We start from the raw sequence: 20,000 nt of genomic DNA, 5'->3' as shown, positions 1-20,000 counted from the left end.
TTCCTCGCCTAAGAAAGAATCCAACTTGAAGGCTGCCGACACTTCTCCCAAGCAACTGGACAAGATGGAGCTCCTAACTGAGGTCTGGACGATCTTGACGATGCAAGAATCGAAGCTCTAGGAGCTTGAAGGCGAAGGAATCATTCCTCCTCATTAGCTGGCCAATCGGAGGTCGGCGTCGGGTGAGGAATTCTCATTCTGCCTGTTTGATCATGAGATTGTGGTTTTATGTTTCCAACCCCGACCCGATCACCTCTCCCCTAGTCTATAAGTGCCTTCACCCCCGCCCAAATCCATCCTAGTTGAAGAAGCACCGTGAGTCAGACCACACTGCACACTTCGTCAAGAAGATTGGCGAACTTAGGCAAAGTGGTTTAACCGAATAGCATGTGGCCAAAGACTTCATTAGTCTAAGATTTAGCCCCTTCAAAGAGCGGGATCGCTTTGCCTGAGACTATGCTGGAGACGATATAGCTCCTGGGATGCAGCCGGATGTAAGATTTAGTTAGCATTTTACCAATTCTGTAGCTGTAGTCGAGCTCTTTCGAGTGTCTCCTTTTTTTCTTTAGCACTGTCACTGTAGGACACTACCGCTTGATTAAGCAAATTGTTTGCTGAAGAGGCACAACCATGCTCTGTTATGCCCTACTCCCTCCTGAATCCTCGACCACCGGTGAGAATTTGCTTGGATTAATAAAGTAGCACTGATTATTACTTATTTGACCTGATTTGTCTTTTGGATTCCATATTCTAGCCTTCCCCCAACCTCATCCTCTAGCGGCAGTGACAAGGGGAAAAGTCATCCGGTCAAGATGCCAAAGGGTCTCTTCGATCCAAGAGAGCGTCCTCACCATCCGACCCATCACCCCTCAAGCACACGCGGGGAAAAAGTCAACTGGTACTGAAATCAAGTCCTTGGATGATCACTTTTTTAGCTACTATTCTGATTATCGAGCATATGCCAACTGACGCCCAGTCTATAAGGGTTGCCTTCTTATAGGGAACAACTGGAACACCCCCTCATTCGCCTCCTCGAATGATCATCACGCCCGATGACTCGGTAGGAAAGGTAACTCCTATCAAGTTGTCTCCCCTTACATGGGTCATTCTTCTGAGGATTCCCTTGATAAGTCCAGAATAATGATGAGTCATTGTGGGCTTGTTTTTTATAGACAATGGCTTCCTTAGCTTTATTAGACTCCCATGTCAACCCTTCGACACAACCAGTCCCAACGGCTGGTATGATGAAGAAGAAAATAACAATCAAGAGGCACAAATCAACCATCCTTTCATGCATTCCGACAGCCAAAAGGTTTGACTTGAACACTTATCTTGGCTTGTGGCCTTCCTTTCCCTTCCTCATCTGGCTAATTGCAAACTGTCACCCCTAAAGACATTGAAGGAATAGACTGCAAGCAGATCAACTAGTCAGCTGATTCCAACCTCTCCTGTCATGTCACCTCCGCTTCCTCAAGTGGAAAAACCTCCCACGGACGAAGCTGAAACAAGCCTACAGTCCAACAAAGCTGAGACCTTAGCATCGACCCCAACTGATGATCCTTGTGTGGCGATGGAGGATCTCATCAAGGCTACAGGTGCCCAGGTAGCATTCATGAAAGCTCGGTATTCAGAGATCAACCACACCAACTACCAGAAGGAACATGATGCGCTTCTTGCCACTAGCTAAGAAAGAATTGATGGTTAGTCTACCCATATATCACTATTATGTGATACGAACATCGGGCAACTGATGACAATTGTATTTATTTGCTTTCTCAGCTCTTGAATCCTTCTTAAGGAACAAAGATGTTTTTCTTGATGATGCAATAAAAGTTATCATGAATAAGGACAAATATCTGGAAGACCTCAGAGGCACTTTGAAGAAAACGAAAGATGACTGAGACGCCATGGCTGCCAAACGGGACACCATAGTTGCCGAATGGGATGCTACGGTCACAACGCTTCAGAAACTGAGGGACTAGACCCTCGACCGCATGAACCAATCGGCCTCCATAAGTGCCGAGATGATGCTTGGTCTCCTCAAAAGCTACAACCCTAACCTCGACACGTCGGTAGTGACGGAGGGGTTTAGATGTTCAGCAAATGAGGTGGCAGAGATAATTCACACCATCGGAGCTCTAATCCCCACCTTCGTCGAGTCTCTAGCACTTAGACTTCCTGACGATGAAAATGAGGGGATCCCTTCTTCCAATGTCCTGCAATTTTAACTCGAAACATTTGAAACTTGATCCGTGGTCTAGGGATGTCTGTAAACATTACTGTTATTTTACTTGTCCACTATGCTTTTGCCACTATTCCCTTATTGATGAAATAGAGTTAGCATAAAGTAGATGCAAAAACTGACTAGTACAAGCTATGACTATCCTCGAAACTTGCTGATTGAATATACATTGATACATGAAAGCTCAACTAGACATATTATTAGATGCATCGGACATCGAGTAAGCACTCGAAGTAGTCGAAAGAATAAGGAACAATAAACTAGTATAAAATTAAAAAAAATAGTATCATGGTTTTTGGCAAACTTTTAGCCGACTTGCGTATTTAACCAGCGTGCAAACATGAACTTGATAGAGAACACAAATGATACCGCTAGAACTTTGGAACCTTGTGAACCATTAGGCGTGAGATGTTTGACAATCTCTAATGCCATTATGCCTTATGAGGTGTAGTTATTTGTCATCAATCCAAAATATGTCTTCGTTAGTTCTATCCAATGCAGTCGACGTAAAACCAGATAAACTTTTACAAAAAAAAAATGTATGTAGAAAATATGGTAGTACTATGTAGCTCTCGGCTCTCTGGTCAAGGAGAAGATTTTTTAATCGAAAAGTAAGAAAGAAACATACCTGCACCATAAAAAAATATATGATGTAGCCCCTGACTCTCTGCTCGTGGTGGTGGTGGATCTTCACTATATGCAAGAGTTAGGCGAATCGTTTCTGTCAAATTTGCGCTAGCCACGCAGGTCAGAAAGAGAACTACGTAATATGATAGTGAATCTGATCAAAATGTGATCGACTTACCTTTAATTTACCTTATCTATGAATGAAACTGTCGAAGTTGATCGATATTTCACGAGTGTTTGAGTATCTCACCGTTTGGAGTAGACAACTGTACTGATCCAGGTCGAGTGACTTCGACTACTATGTTGGGCCCTTCCCACTTAGGTGATAGCTTGTGGCGGCGAGGAAGAAGCTGCTCGACCTCTACAGCGGTAGCGGCTGACCTGAGCAGCTGCATAGCAAACACTGTGGCATGAGATATTCTTATAACTTGATTAGACTAAAGTTTGAAATTAGATTTTGACTAAAGTTTTCTCACAAAATATATCATTTATAACTACAAATCTATATAGTATAAAATTATTTTAAATTGTGAACCTAGCTGTATAATTTTTATACACTAGATATTCTTATAACTTGATTAGATATTAATTAAAGTACACAAAATTTATTTTTTCTAAAAAAATATATCTACTATTTCTAAACAGAAGAATACCTCTCTGTGTGTGAGACAGAGAAACCTATGAGCCTTGCTCTAACACATAAGCCTTTTTAGTAAATTATCCACAGTTGTAACACCACAGCCCTGTAAATGCTGCTACTATGAATTTATACCGTCACTATAAAATTTCAGCAGCACTTTGCCTAATCAAGTAGGCATACTAACACCTAGAGATAATCATCACACGATAAGCATATACATATACATGCTGTCTGGACTGAAGTCACCTGAGATAATAAGCTAGCCAGCCTTTACAGTTAGTCTGAAGTTATCATTAGTATCAGCTTTCCAGAACTGTTTGTATGTATGACATGCTTATAGTGCTAATGGAGTGTCCTGAAAGTTTAATTTACATTTGTGTTTGAGATAAACATAAAACTTCACGCATGCCTATTTCACAGTGTTGTCGTTGCACTCTTTGAGATAGTTCTTTTTTTTGGGAAGGATGAGAATGGTGATATATATGAAGGAAGAGAATGAGATGGTATCTTGTAATGTTGCAATGGATCATGATCATCCACGTGTTTGTTATGCCTCGCTCGTGTGAGGAAAGCTATTGATGGTGCCATGGCAAGCCTGCTGGGAAAGCTAAGCCAGAGGATGGTGGTGAGGAGCTGCATGCTTCATTTTTCTGCAACGTTATCCTCCGATCTTGTTGCGTACTACGTGTTTTTTAACATCACGAGGGACACCAGGCCACCTCGTGGGTATATATTAAGTGATCCAGCGAGCACATGAGTTGTTGGGATGTATATTATGTGGCAGAGAAGGTACGAGTTTTTGTCTTGCATGTTCTTTGCGCCACCAACATTATTTATGTATTTCTTCTTATAAGAGAGCACCATCTTTTTTTTAATCATGGTCGAGGGAGATAAAGAAGTAAAGAGAGAAGAAGAGGAGGGTTCAGAGAAGTGAATGAGCACCTTATCCTGCTCTTTTGTATATATCACCGCTCGCAGGGATTTTGATTAATGCGCGTGATTGACCCGTGAATCGCTCGCTCATCATCCTACATGCCTCTATAGATTATTTTTAGTTTCTCTCCTCGAAACACGGCTGCGTTATTTAGCTAGCTAGCAGCCGTGCCTGTTCGTATCATTCACGTGAAGCTCTCTTGTCTTACTCGAGCTAGGCTAGCTTTGATTAGTAGTATGTGGCAGCTTAACCACCAACTTGCATCGCTGCCTCTCCTCGTGTGGCACGTGCATGAACACGTAAGTACACGGTCAGACGATGATCCTGAACCCTAGCCAAATTACCTAGCAGCTCCTGCTCTATAAATACCGATGCGCGTATCCTCCGCATCATCACCAGCAGCACAACACAACACTCGAGATCATCAAGGTCTTCAGATATTGTGAGTATATCGATCCCTTTTTCTTCCGAAAGAAATTAGCTTCGTCCCTTAATTGGTCAGTATATTGGGACTACTATAGTCACAATATTTTTGCTAGCTAGCTTTAGCTAGCAGTGTAGCTTTATTATCATTCAACGTCGTCTGAGAGAAAGTATAGTTTCTGTTTATTTATAACGAATTAAGGAATGAATGGATGGATCTGCATGCAGCTAGCTTGCGACGATGAGCTCCGCGACGACGGAACAGGTGGAGTGCGGCGGCGGCAAGAGGTCGTGGCCGGAGGTGGTGGGGCTGAGCGTGGAAGAGGCCAAGAAGGTGATCCTCAAGGACAAGCCCGACGCCGACATCGTCGTCCTGCCCGCCGGCTCGGCTGTGACCATGGACTTCCGCCCCAACCGCGTCCGCATCTTCGTCGACACCGTCGCCGAGACGCCCCATGTCGGCTAGCTAGCTTCAGTTCGATCCGTGCTTGCGCGATCACCATCGAGTTGAATAAATGAATAAGTCAGAACGAACATGCGCATGCATCTTCTGCGGGATTAATTGTGTGTCCGATCGGGTGTTACGTTTCGAACCGTGATGTCATGTGCCTGTTATGTTTTAATTTCCACGAACAAGCAATATATAATAATGCAAGCACATGCAAAGCTAGATACATCGCTTTGCAATGTCATTTGCGTCGATCGATCCATCCTTGCATGAATGAATGGATTAATTTGCTTGCACTTAAGCAAGCTGCAGAAACTTGTTATCGATCTGTGCTGGCTGGCCAAATTAATTATTTATATTAGTCACAACCACTATGACAAATAAAGCGACAAAAACCAATGACCCAACCTCACGCCAACACGAAGGCCTCTTTGGATAGGCTTATTTTTAATTTTTTTTCTTAAAAAAGTCAGAAACTATCTAAATGACTAGTTTCTGGCCCCGGTTTCTGCTGGTTTTTGGCTATCTGGGGAAGGGATTGTGACTGAAATGAACTAAAATCTGAGAAACATATTCTGGCTGGTTTTTGAGTGTGTTGAGAAGCTAAAAATTTATTATAAAAATCAACAATCAAAATTCAACAGCCACAAAAGCTTCCTCAGCTAGTCCGAAGCTCCGAAGTCACAGTCTATCCAAACGCAGCCGAAATATTGCCACAAATATATAATCTCTTTGTAACAACCCATTCTCAAGATCTCCTATGTCTGATGTGATAGTTCTTGGATCAAGTAACTGATACATATAGTACAATATTTGTGACATCACAATCATATATCGTATATAAAAGGTTAATGTTATAAGAGTACAAAATATCTTAAACCATAGGGTACATTACAAACCTAGCCAACCGGTTAACAAAAGCACATCGGAACAACAACTCCAAGTCACATGCAGCTAGGGCGCAAATGTGACTGCTAAATTTACTTCTCATCCGCGCCTTCATCTCCCACGAAATCGGCATCCATCTTCTCATCTGAATGATAGTAAGAATGAGTTAGGAAGGTACTCAACAAGTCCTATACTATTGCAAGGGGTTTGATAGATGCATAATGGATGACTCAAGGACAAGACTTACGGTTTAATTTTAAGCGTAAATCAGTTTCATGCAGATATCTAGTTATATTCTCTACTGTTACCTTTGAAACAGTTTAAACAAGGTATCAAGTTATATATGGGGGTTTTCGATCCTGGGAGGGGCTACACCTCACTCCACAGTCCCTATTAATGTGTCTGATGTACCTTCAGTACCACTCAGCTCCTGGCGGATCGAGCCAGCAACCTCATCTTACGGACATCTAGTTCACACACTCACTCATCAAAGATACACATGTCCATGATGTGGACATGACTATTTAAATAGATTTACAATCTACAGAGGTTGTATAATGTACCCCACGATATACTCAGCCTCCAACCGTTACAAGCGGAGGAACGAATCATACCGAGATACTTCAATCACCTTCCCTTGCCGGACTATACAACGAGACACCCAAGTGCTCCAGTCCTACGTAAGGGATGCCAAGGTACCACCTGGACCTTCGTAAAGAGTCTGGTTCAATGAACATCTCACGAAGCACTTGACAGACGCTCGGGTTCTCGTTGCTCCCCTAGCTTTCTAGTAAAATGTCCAACTTGGTCGGGAGATAGAAAAGACGAGTCATGCCCATAATAGGATGCATGGTTGCACTAGGGTGGTTTAGCATGACGGCACAATGATTCGGTACTTAAATGATCGGGGCAAGCATCTACAAGTTGGTAATGAATACCACGCAGATAACTCAAGCTCTTAAGAGCATCCTCACCGGAGGACTACCCTACCTGCCCCTGCCAAATCAATTTTCACCCATTTTATACACACCCGTCATATCCCACGTGAAATCAAGGATTCCACAATCACCAAAGATTCGTGGCATATGAGTTGAATTGATATTCAGTGAAACGACATCTCCGAAGAGATGTATTCTATAAGCGACATCTCTGAAGAGATGTATTCAATCATAAGCATGCTAGATATCAAGGCATGTCAATTGTTTGATAGGATTTAACTATTGCAAGTAATCCTAATAGCACAATACATAGCATATACGATAATAAGTCAAGTTTTAAGTTGATCAATTAGATTAATGAAAAATATGAGTTTAAAATGATCAAGGAGATAGTATTTGCCTTCTCCGAAGTCTTCTTCTAGTCCTTGGTCGAAGTCAGGGTTCTCCGGTTCCTCCGTGAATTCCTCTAGTTCTGAAAACGTGATTACGATTAATGATGACCTATGCTATAGAAGAATCAAATAACACCAAATGGAATACAAAATGAGTCATAATGGATACACATTGTGATATAAAGATAGATCTCGAATTTAGATGAATTTATGCGAAGAAGTTATGACTCTCAGAGGATTTAATCTAAAATTAAATCAAGAAATTACAAAAATTACTGTTCATAGGGGGGGGGCCCACAGGTGGGTCCTACTTAACAATGCTCTGGTGAGGCCCACTTAACAATGAATGGGATGGATCTAGGCTTAGGCTTGGGCCTGGGCCGGATTACACCGAGCCAGCCCATCGGAGAAAACGGCCTCGGGCCGATTGGTTAGTGGGTTGAGTGAGCTGGGCCAACCTATTTAAAGAGGGCCTTCCTCCTCTAGGAAGGCCAGCCTATTAAGTTGCCGAGCTACGGCTGGCTCAGCTGGGTTGCACTGTCGCGGCCAGATCCTAGCAGTGTGCGCGTGTCTCACTAGACGGCGCAACGCAACAGAGGAGCCGACGGTGAGAAATCATGACGGCGTCCCACTGGGAAGTTCGTCGGAGTTGGCTAAACGGTGGTGGGTTTGGTTGAGACTAGGTGGCTGTTGATCTAAACACGACGGGGAATCCATTTTGGTGTTCACCGTTGGCAGGCGGCGGCTGGAACACTCCCAGACATTGGTTGAAGTTTGGGACGGCGATGGAAAAGAAATGGGCAGCACCTCCCTGCAATTTGTGCTTTCTGATCCACATGTAGGCCTCCTACACTCACCTACAGCTACACGGCATGACGGTCGGCACACAGAGAGGGGAGAGGATCACCGGCGATGACCAGATCACGGCGGTGGGGAAGAATCACATGACCAACCTCTGCTGCATGAAGGCGGGTCACATGGGCCACCTAATAAGCTACGCGGAGGGGGCATCAAGGAGTGGGGAGGCTCACTGGTGTTCGAAAAGAGGGTGTGGAGGCTGGCGGTTGCGGCAGTGAAAGGACCGATTGGCCCAAGAGGGGGTGGGGCAATTAGGCTCTCATTAAAAATACTTCTACCAAAAACTAAAACATTGGTAACCTTATCCTAGATAAAATTTAATGCAACTATGCGAATAAGCTATTGCAAGGCAACAAAACAAGCAAACAAAGACACTAAACAAATTACGGAATTAAAGCTTGCAAGAATGTAAGTACTCAAAGTAAATACAGGAAAGTAGAAAGATGAATAAGAGGACACCAATTTTTTTCCGAGGTATCGAGGAGTTGACACTCCCTCTAGTCCTCGTTGAAGCATCCACCTAGGATATCGCTCCCCCTTGAGTCAATAAGACTCAAATGCTCCATCATGATTGCCATTTCTCTATCTCCGGATTGTTGGGTATCAAACCAAGTACATCGCACTTACCGGGGCTCTCACAAGAACTTCAAGAGCTCACCGAGACAAGTCCAATCACCTAAGACCGGCTAGGTGTTGCCAACCACCAATAGTAACAAGCCAATAACTTGTATAGGCTCCTCTGTGTTGCAAGAGATCTAAGTGAGACCGAGTGAGGGGGTATTTATAGGCTAGAGGTCCAAATCTAGCCGTTGCCCAACTACCCTATTTTCTGTGAACGTCGAAAGATCTAACGTGCACTTGCTCAAACATGCCGGAACATCCAACGTGTACCTTTTCATCCACTCACAATCGCCAGCTATCAATAGCCGTTAAGCTTGTTAATCACTCTGGCGAAGCCTCCAGGCATACGCCGGATCATCCGGTGTGTAGAACAACGAAATCCATATTTTAAAATTCTTCTCTGCATGAAATACTCTGGCGTATACTCTGGTGTACATGCCTGACCATCTGGCATTCATATTCTTCAAATACCTCGCTAAAATCCTCTCTGCAATAAATGCTCCATCGTAGCCTTCTTTACACGCTGGAACATCTGGCGTGGACTTCAACTTTTTTGTGCTACGTCACCACATAAAAATACTTTGGTGTTAATGAGTCTTAGATCACCAGACCATCTGGTGTATTTAAGATATTTTTGCCTTGATCCAAGAAATACTCCGGCATGTTCATCTCTGGTATTGCCAGGCCATCCGGTGTACTCAAAATTTTTTGAGCTCATCCAATTCAAGTACTCTTGAGCTCCAACTTCTCGACATCTTAACCATGGTCTTCTTTGAGCTACCTAGTGCTATAAATTTAGAAGTGTGCATCCAACCTTATCTAGACTCAACTATGTCAAGCTACAACTCTTAGCCCACGTAAACTAATCTAAGTGTCATTCATCTCCTTGTGACACTTAGAACTAGAAGATCCTTAATTTTGATGCATATGTCCTTTGATCGTTGATTATATCACCTTAGGGACTAAGAGACCCACTCATCATTGTGAACTAAATTTTTGATACATTTCAAAACACAAATGTTAGTTACAATGATACGGTTGTCATTAATAACCGAAACACTTACCACTTACCTGGTGGCCTAGATGCTACAGGCGAAAATCTTGGCTTCATGTCCTCGCGCTCCCTCCCGGTGTCTAGATGAAGAAGGGTGGCACACAGGTGGACAACGAGCTCCATGTGCTCCTCAGCTGCCTCGGTTGGCCAAGGGGAAGAGGTGTCATCACCGTTGTAGTGGCAGCGGCGACAACACGAGATGCAAATGGGGGGTGAGAAGGAAAAAATGGGTTGGCGTGCCCATTTTATAGAGGGAGAAGAGTAGGAGGTAGCGGCAATGAGATGGCGTGGCTTGGCGTTTCGGTTGAACAGCGCGGTGGTGCCTACCGAAAAAAGCGCGGTGCATGGCAGTGACCGCCGATCATCCACGTGCGGCAGACGTTGTCACATGCGGTCGTCTTTTGTCTTCGACCACGCGAGCTGAGAAGAGATAGAGCGGTAGAGAGAGAGAGAGAGAGAGAGAGAGAGAGAGAGAGAGAGAGAGAGAGAGAGAGAGGAAGTCGCTGGCTTTGAATGCGGGGAAAGCGGCGTGGAGACTAGGAACAACGTGGTGGTGGTGCGCTGGAGGTGGGAGAAGGCGCTGGATGGTGGGTCCTGCACATCATTGAGGGAGAGCGGCAATGCGGCTGGGCTGCACGCGGGTGTCGCGTTGGTTGGGCTGGCTTGACCACATGGGCCCGTGCGCTCGAGTCGCGACCCACTGCACATAAGAAGAGAGGGGGAGGTCGGCTCAGCTGACTGGGCCGTGCTAAAGAAAAGGGGAAGAGGGTTGGGCTGTGCCGGTTGGGCCAGAGCCCAGAGGAGAAAGAAAAGGGAAAGAGGGCGGCCCATGGAGAGGAAAAAGAAAATGATTTTTTTGGATAAATTCAAATAGAATTAATTTGAATTTGGAAAAGTATTTGTATTTAGATTTGGTATTAATTCAAATCAATTTATTTGAATTATGATTTTGGATTTGAAGCCCTGATTTTTGGGAGGGATTTGAACTCGAAGCATTTGAATTTATTTGGTTTTCAGCTGAATTGAATCTAATAAATAGATTTGAATTTAAAAGACATTCAAATTCAAATATCCACTTAAATAACCATAAAAACAAATCAAACCCAGATGCATATGATCATCGTTTTGTAGGGATTAATTTAGAAATTAATTTGGTGCTTTTTGGAATACTTAGCCAAAATAATATATTTAAATATACACACGCAAGCATATACATATATTCAAATATATACTTCCTCAATTTTAAGTTGGTTTAAATAATTGATTTTGTTAATGAGAAAAGTTTGCTATAATCTGAATGCTTCTTTGCGTTCCACGTAGCTTTTGCCTTTGTATGATTACTCCACTGTACTCGGCAGAACCTGACTGATGTCTTTCTAGTTTAACGAGTTCCACATCCAAGATCTTGATGGGTCTCTCCTGATACTGAAGTTCTTACCATAGATCCATGATTTCTAGGGGAACGTGTTCCTCTAGGACTCTCAATTTTTTTTTAACTACGACACATGGAATACATTGTGCTCAGACGTTTCTTCCAGAAGTGCTAACTTATGTCATTGCTCCAATATTGTTGTGTATCTCGTAAGGCCCCTCATATTTGGGTGCCAATTTTCCATGAACTTGAAATTTCCGCGCACAGGCGCACTCCAGCTGCCGGCCCGCCAGGCGCTCCGCGGCGTCCGCGCACAGGCGCACTCCTGTCGCCGGCCCGCCAGGCGCTCCGCAGCGTTCGCCCACAGGCGCACTCCAGCGCGCTGACCGTCCGCTGGTGGAGCCGTGGAGTCCGCTGGTGGAGCTATTTTTGGCCAGGAGCTCGTGTGCGCGGTGTCATTGGTCGGTGCTCCTGCTCCAACCTCCAGAGCGGCAACAAGCCAGCAATTGAGCGGCAGCCGGTAGCAGTCAGCAGAGGCCTGAACTGCCGACTCCCTCCCGACCCCCCTTCTCCAGGAAACTCGGGATGCTACCAACTGGAGAAGCCCCTTCTGGCTTGAGGCCACCCGAGAAGTATCTGGGTTTGGGACGCTTGCTCCTAGAGGTGCCGCCGCCGACGCCTACAGTCGATGCCAAGATCGACAACTTTACTACAGGTACACCTCCACTCCAAGTATCCAAACTCTCCAAATCTATGATGACCATCAATCCTAGCAATATATCTCTGCAGAATTGGTCATATTGCTCATGGATAGAAGATGACTTGTGACGAAGTTGCGATATTGACTATCACTGTGATGAAAATGAAATTTTAGGAAGTGTTCAGTGTTACGAAGTGTTCTAGTCACTGTGATGAAAATGAAATGATGATTTTAGGAAGTGTTCATTCGAATTCAGCTCGGCGTTGGTGTGAAATTTGCTGCACATAGATTCACATTTTAATTTTATCTGAATCAATCTTATTCCCCATGACAATGATATAATGTATTGTGTTCATTTATTTGTGTTTTTATCCAAGAATCTGTTGTGTCATCAATTTCTTTTGAAATAAGGATTCTTGTAATATCTAGCACAGGAATAAGACATTGCTCATATTCTCTAGTTCAGCTAGTAGAATTGTAAAAGTCTTTTATTGATTCTTGTATTATTGATTCTTGTCAGGACCAAAGAGAAAGGCAAACAATGTTCAAAGTGTTAGTTCGAGTGTACATCTCGGTGTGTCAGCATCATCTTCAACACCTGCAGTTGAGAGGGTTTCTATTGGCACCGATGGCAGTGGCACACATACACAAGAGCAGGGTGATGATGTAGCTCCAAATCCTAATGTTGTTATTGTTGATGATAGGCCAGAATCTCAGACAACTGCAAAGCGGCAGAAGAAGTGCACATCTGATGTCTGACGGTACTTTACCAAGACAATAGAGATAGTAGAGGGGGATGGGAAGAAGTATGAGCAATGCTGGGGATATTGCAACTTTCCAAATTGCAAGACCAAATATAGGGCTGAGAGCTATCATGGAACATCTGGATTTTGGAACCATTTGAAGTTAGCTCATAGTATAGTAAAAAGGCAGAAACAACTCAAAGTGGAAAAGGATCATGGAAAAGACATTACTGTTGTTGAGCCTTACAGGTATGATCAGGAAGCTAGTCTCAAGAAATTGTATTTGGCAATAATCATGCATGAGTATCCTTTCAATATAGTTGAGCATGATTACTTTGTTGAGTTTATTAAATCATTGCGTCCTAACTTTCCAATCAATTCTCGTGTCACTGTTAGAAAGGAAATCATGGACATATATTTGGAAGAAAAGGATAAACTGTATGCACAATTTAAAAATGTTCATTGCCGCTTTAGTGCAACTATGGACATGTGGACATCATGTCAAAACAAATCATACATGTGTGTCACCATTCATTGGATAGATGATGATTGGCATATTCAGAAGAGAATTGCGGGTTTCTTTCATGTAGAAGGACGACATACTGGTAAGAAGTTGGCACAGACCTTCTCTAAACTTATGGTCAAGTGGTACATTGAGAAGAAATTGTTTGCATTAACTTTGGACAATGCTAGTGCAAATGAAGTGGCAGTCAACGACATAATTACTAATCTCAACGATGTTCATGCTTCTTTAGTTTGTGATGGTATATTTTTTCATGTGAGATGTGCCTGCCACATACTCAATTTGGTTGCTAGAGATGGTATAAGTGTAATTCAAAAACAATTGAGAAGATTAAAGCACTTATTCTAGCTGTAAAGGGCTCTCTGTTGCAGCGGGAGGAACTCATGAAGCGTGCCACTGAGTGTGGGTTGGATACAACGAAGGGTCTCTCACTTGATGTTTCAACTAGGTGGAATTCAACCTATCTGATGCTAAGGGATGCCTTGTACTACAAGCCTGCTTTTGTGAGGCTTAAGTCCTCGAATCGCCGTAGGTATGAGAAAATTTCTCCATCTTCTGATGAATGGAACATGGCTATAACTATTTTTTGGTGCTTGATGAAATTCTATGATCTTACTAAACTTCTCTCTGGTACTTCATATCTAACTGCAAATATGTTTTATAAAGGTTTCTGTGAGATAAAGGAATTGCTTGATAAATGGAAAGTTAGTGGAAAATTCATTATTAGTGAAATAGCAACTGTTATGCATACAAAGTTTGAGAAATATTGGAACAAGTCTAGTACTGCTCTTGCAGTGGCATGCTTTCTTGATCCTAGATACAAGAAAAAGCTTGTAGAATTTTACATGAGAAAGTTCTATGGTGGTTTGTATCAAGTTCACTTTGAAGAGTTTGTTAGTGTTGTAAAGAAGGTGTATCAATTTTACGCTAGTTCTGCACCTATATCTTCAAAGGCAAAGAGTAATGTGAATGAACCTACAAACCCAGTAGATGAGATCATGGGAAATAGAAATGATGAACTTGAAAGCTTCTTATATGATGATTGTGGCCCTAATAGAGATGACCTAAGTGAGTTGGAGAAATACATGGCAGAGCCACTTTTGAAGCAGAGCCAATTTGACATTTTAGCATATTGAAAGAACCATACAGAAGATTACCCTATTATTTCACAAATTGCCCGTGATATGATGGCCATACAAGTGTCAACGGTTGCTTCAGAGTCTGCTTTTAGTGCTGGTGGCCGTGTCATTGATCCTTATCGCAGTCGTCTTGATCCTGAGATGGTACAAGCATTAATTTGCACCAAAGATTGGGTAGTTGCAGCAAGAAAAGGTGATAATTTAAATAGTTTACCATTTATAATTTTGCAATAATTGGTTATTTTCTTTGACTGATGTATGTGTCTTTGTTTGATTTTTTAGATTCCAAGAATTTTTCTTCTATTGTAGATGATCTCGAGGTTCTAGAGATCATTTCTAATAAACTGATGCATGAGATACTTACCGTACTTATGCTATCCTCTCATTGTACAAGGCTGAAGGTGCATAGAATCTCTTAGTCGTTGTGATGCATGGATGTCCGAAGCTGATCACACACTCTCTCTCTAGCTTTGCTCTTTTTTGTTGTTCTCTTAACTACAAATATGCAATGCTATAACTCTATAATTTTAGGCCTTTAGCAATTAGCAAGTTATTTTTCTTCATGTACATCCTATCTAAATTGTCCTCTTTCCATACATTGCAAAATTGCAGGAGAAAGAAGAAGAAATAGCAAGTGATCCAGATGTGATGAATGATTATGACCAGCTGTAGGCCGAGAATGATTGAAGAATGTTTATGTTCGTGTTTTGTTGTCCTATTAATGTCATATGTTGACGTCGTGGTGGACTAGTGGTTCAGTGTTATTATGTTAAGATTTTGTGTAGTTGTATGAATATTTGTACTATTGTTCACTTATGTATCTGTTTGAGACTTATTGCTTGTGTGGTTAAACTTATACATGTCGTCATTATATTGTATCACATGTTATCTCACCAAGCATGGATAATATATTTATTGTAGTCATGTTAAACTTATACATGTTGACATGTCTTGATGGTTTTATGGGTTCTTGTTTTCGTTGTGTTTTTCGAATTCCGGCCGATACTGGTCTTTTCCCTATTGGATTGGTTCGTTTTCAACCCTCCGATTATGTCCCGACCGTTTCCATTCTCGTCTATTCCGCTTTCGTTTCCATCCAGCTGAGAAAATGTGAAAGTAAAAACGGTTAGAGAATTTTTCCAACCGTTTCCGTCCATTTTTATCCCTAGCACATCCAACGATAAAATACTGGCTCCATCACTGGGGAAAGCTAAGGCAAAGGATGGTGGTGAGGAGCTGCTTGATTTTTCTGCAACGTTATCCTCGGATCTTGTTGTGTACTAGGTGATTGGAGCATCAGGAGGGACACCAGGCCACCTCGTGTGCCTCGTGTGTATATATTAATAAGTGGTAGGGTGAGCACATGAGTTGTTGGTATGTACAATACGCTCATTCCATCATCCACATAATTTATTTATTTATTTATTTCTTAGAGAGCACCATCTACGCTGAACGGATGTGGTAGACGTACCATTTCATGTGTATCTTGTGTATACTAGTGGAGATTGGCGCGCCATCGCGCGCCACGAGGAAATAACGGTGCCAGTAGAAAGGAGGGGTTGAGCGTGATAATAATCAGTATTGTAACGTAAATATTGATTATTGGAGTAATGTTGTATGATATCTAGTTGTAAGAGCATGGTATTGTGAATCTTGAATTTTGTAGGGTGGAGTAAGATATATTACAGAGGGAGGATGATGTGTTCAAAAATACAACAAAGCGTTTATTTACAGTATGGTGGGATTATAAAGTTTGGGATGTAGATTAGGGAATTAAACACCCATAGAATAATACATAGATTTTACATGTATACGGTAGTAATTGGATTCGGCGGTGATATGATGAAGTTATCATCCTTGGCTTGCCGAACCAAATGGGTAAACACCATGGTCATGGAAGATTGCTGCTCCTGTTTGAAGGCTTTTATCAACTTCTTTCATGGCTGACTTGATATGTTTGATAAGAAATAATACATACACCTGTGAAGTTACTTGAGAATTGCAGAATCTGTTGCAAAATACATTAGTCTTGAATAGATTAGAAGTTATTGTAAGCTTGTTTATAGGTAATGCAAAAAGATTTCAATGAGCGGTCATCTCGGTAGTTTTGTATGTTGGTGTCTTCAAGATAAGATGCCGATTGAGTATTGCACGGCTGTTAACACGTGAGGTTCGAGTCTATGTGACAGTGGGTGTATAGTAAATCAGAGGATCCGTGTTTTTGAAGATATAGATATACCATGAGATAGATGATCGCTCACTGCGAAGTTCAAGATATACATATACCGTGTGTCAGGCTTAGGACAGTGCTAAGCCGGTATACCTGGCCCTGTGGGGGATAGATGATTATGATTTACAGCACGGGGAGACCCGCATGTGGACGCGACGGATCCATTTGCTCCACGTACTGCTGTTATTGTATTTTGGCATGGGAAGTTGACCTGGAATCATCATCTAATTAAGCATAAAGTTTGGAGTGAGAGTGATAATGGTCATGTCATGGAGATCTGGATACATAGATATATTTTTTGTGTGTGATGATATATATAATGTGAGCTGAAAAGTAGTAAATGTAAATGGTTGACAAAAGGTATGTAAAGGGGTAGGTAAAACATAGAAAGGAAGAAAACTAATCTGTGTTATGTGGGTTAACAGAGTTAGCGTTTGTAATTGAATATGCATAAAGATGAGAATATGCTTGGTAAAACTGCTTTATGTTTGCAAAGGAGGCATGAGATGGATTCCGTAGAGATTGTATCAGGTGTTTAATATGTAAAAGCATAGTGTTGATTTTGAACCGCTAGTAAGAAAGATACATGTTGAGAAGGTGTAGGGTTGTAACTCTTTACTAAAGCTGTAAGTATATGTTGCGAATTTGTGTATATATATATTGCTTGGTTAGCCTACTATTTATTACCGAGTGTTTGTTTTTTTGTGCGGTGGATAATAGTGGAATGCTAATGGAGAACAGAGGTTACGTTAGAAGGTAGGAAAGCAGTAAATAGAGTAATCGTATTAACGATAATAGATGTTAGTCTAGTGGCAGATTAAATATGTAGTGGCGTTATTTGATAAAAGGGAGGATCGTATGTTTTGAGATGGCAAGATATAGGAGGTGAAGAGAGGGGATTGGTTGAGTGAACTTATGTGTTAGTAAGCAGTGGTAAACAACGTACTGTCTTCTAGAGGGAATACTGGGTGTATGACATAGATATACATAAGGTATTTATAGAGTGTTGTAGGTAGGGAAGTAGAGAAGAAGTACGTACCTGCCGAGGTGAAGGCCTGAAAAAAAAAATGCTGTCTAAGATGGTAGACAAAGGGAGCGCAGAATATATATTTGATTCTACTATGTTGAGACGTAGACATCAACGGTTATGTTAGAAGCAAGGGACAAATATGAGTATGTGGTGCAAAAAAGAGTAATATAATTAAAGAAAGAGGTGTATAGCATAGTGGTAAGAAAAAAAATCTGAGAAGTAGCAGTTGGAAATCCAATGTGGGATTTGGCTGAAAGGTGAAGGCGGTATTCTATCAGTATCATGGTTGTCTTAGCACTGTGATAAAAGGCAAGTGGCATGACTGGTTAATTTTCTTGGTTGAAGGTAATAAAATAGAACGTATTGCAGTAATCTAAGATGGTACAGCAAAAGTAGTTATAGTAGGTTGACCAGGTATTTACAACTGGTATTGTTGAAAAGGGGGTGAGTGTGCTTAGAGGACGAGATGCATCACACAGGCAGGAGGTGCTATAGTGGAGGGGTAATGTCTACGACGGTTATATGTACAGAGGTTCATCGGTAGCAGGTTCGAGGCTAGAGTCATATTCACAGCAAAATAAAAACGTAGCCTATTAAGTTTGCTGGCACAACCAGGAAGGAACCAAGGTAGATTCCTGTGTTGTGAAGTCTTGAGTTATCCATATTGGTACAAAAAGGTCCAGAGGCGGGGTTTGTCAATCTGAAATAATAAAGAAAGAACCAGTAAGAAAGAAGAGCAGGTATTAGAAGAGTAGAAGTAATAGAAGTAGTAAAGGTAGGATTAATAGCAGCAGTGAAGGTGTTGAAAGCAAGAGGAATTACAGGTAGCTATTTCTTTGAGGAAGCTTGGGAACTTCTGTTAAGTTGATGGATCACCGTGGGGAATATCAGAATGAGCAGCAGCATGGGAACGAAGTGTAGATCTTAACATAAAGAAAGTAAGGATTGAATGGTCAAGATGTAAAAATAACAGGTTTAAATAGTTTATAATATAAATTGTGAGGGTAGTAGTTATTGAGAGTTTTGGAGAGCACTGACCTAGTGGTAGGGTGTAAATGGGTTTCCAAACTATCAGCATCAGGGAGAATGTGCTTGGATGTATCCTACAGTAAAACGTAGCTTATTTTGAAAGCGAAATAATGACATTTAGACATTTGGATAGCCGGCAAGTAAAGTATCATAAGTATAATTAGGCTGGCAGTGGCTGGGTGTGTACACATTTGTTGAAAACAGAAGAGGTTTAGACGTAGATGTCAAGGGAATGAAGGAACTGAGTGAAGTATAATTAACCTGACCACTTGTATCTGTATGCAAGGATAAACGCCTGCGTACATCTCTTCTTTCTTTGGTATCAACAGGGTGATCACTAGATCTTGGGACATGCAAAAACAGAACGATGGTAAAGTGTAGAGTAAGCGAGTAGGTATTCCAAAGAGTAGAATATGCTTAGTGTACTTACGGAGGAGGTTGCTTGTTTTTCAGGGTGGCAACATTTGGGGATGTTGCTGGTGGTGGAGTATGCTTGATGTTGTGGTAGAGAAAGCAAATATCAGTAGAAGGTATATGATAAGATACAAAATAGGAGGTAACCAGGTGAATAGAAAAGATTAAGGATTTAAGTACCTCAGATAATTCAGAAATCTCATCCTGCGGATTTTTGTGTGATTCTGAAAAATCAGATGAGGATCCAATTGCTAAAACTGATTTCTGTTTGTCATGAAGGGATAAACTGGTGGACCTCCTGATTGTTGGAACGGTAGTTTGCCGACTGTATGCACAATTAACGTGTTTCACTTCGTATGATCGCTGGGGTTTCTCGAAACATTTGCTGGTGACGTTCACTGTGAACTGGTATTTTTGCGAAACCAGCGAGGCTATTTCACTTGGAATTGTGTCAATGGAGCGGCAGGATCTGAGTAATACCTTCACGTCTTTATGAACAAGGCGACGACCCATGTCACCAAAGAGGACAAATTCTGCTTCATCTGTGCCATCAGTTCCTATTAAGCATATCTTATATCTGCAGTAAAGATATGGTATGAGTGAATGTATGTGTATACTATATTATTCAAATATGGTATGCAAAATTGGTAGAAGGTGTACATCTGTATAGTAAGGAAGCATTACTTGAATTTAGACCCTGTGCATTTGCAATGTGGACATTTGTATCCACTTCCGTCAGGGAGCGCAGTTTTGCT

General features: G+C 41.8%; 1 protein-coding gene and 1 long non-coding RNA gene across 3 annotated transcripts; one reads left to right on the top strand and one right to left on the bottom strand.

Annotated features, from left to right (window-relative positions):
• Positions 1 to 4,758: 4,758 nt before the first annotated feature.
• On the top strand, positions 4,759 to 5,566 carry LOC133883906 (subtilisin-chymotrypsin inhibitor-2B-like). Of its 2 annotated transcripts, none has more exons than XM_062323307.1 (2): positions 4,759 to 4,885; positions 5,095 to 5,566. In XM_062323307.1, exon 2 carries the CDS (start codon positions 5,108 to 5,110, stop codon positions 5,330 to 5,332), a length of 225 nt encoding a protein of 74 aa, XP_062179291.1. In that variant the 5' UTR covers positions 4,759 to 4,885; positions 5,095 to 5,107; the 3' UTR covers positions 5,333 to 5,566. The 2 variants fall into 2 exon arrangements, with proteins under 2 accessions (XP_062179291.1, XP_062179292.1); XM_062323308.1 differs by having other exon boundaries at positions 4,842 to 4,940.
• A 12,882-nt stretch (positions 5,567 to 18,448) lies between these two features.
• On the bottom strand, positions 18,449 to 18,890 carry LOC133884312 (uncharacterized). Its single transcript, XR_009903057.1, has 3 exons — positions 18,841 to 18,890; positions 18,625 to 18,725; positions 18,449 to 18,502 (listed from the first exon to the last, which is right to left on the bottom strand). It is a non-coding gene; the product is annotated as an uncharacterized LOC133884312 (long non-coding RNA).
• Between the last annotated feature and the right edge of the window lie 1,110 nt (positions 18,891 to 20,000).

This window comes from Phragmites australis, chromosome 11 (genome assembly GCF_958298935.1).
Source record: "Phragmites australis chromosome 11, lpPhrAust1.1, whole genome shotgun sequence".
Classification (NCBI taxonomy): domain Eukaryota; kingdom Viridiplantae; phylum Streptophyta; class Magnoliopsida; order Poales; family Poaceae; genus Phragmites; species Phragmites australis.
This window is presented reverse-complemented; position numbering and strand designations above follow the sequence as displayed.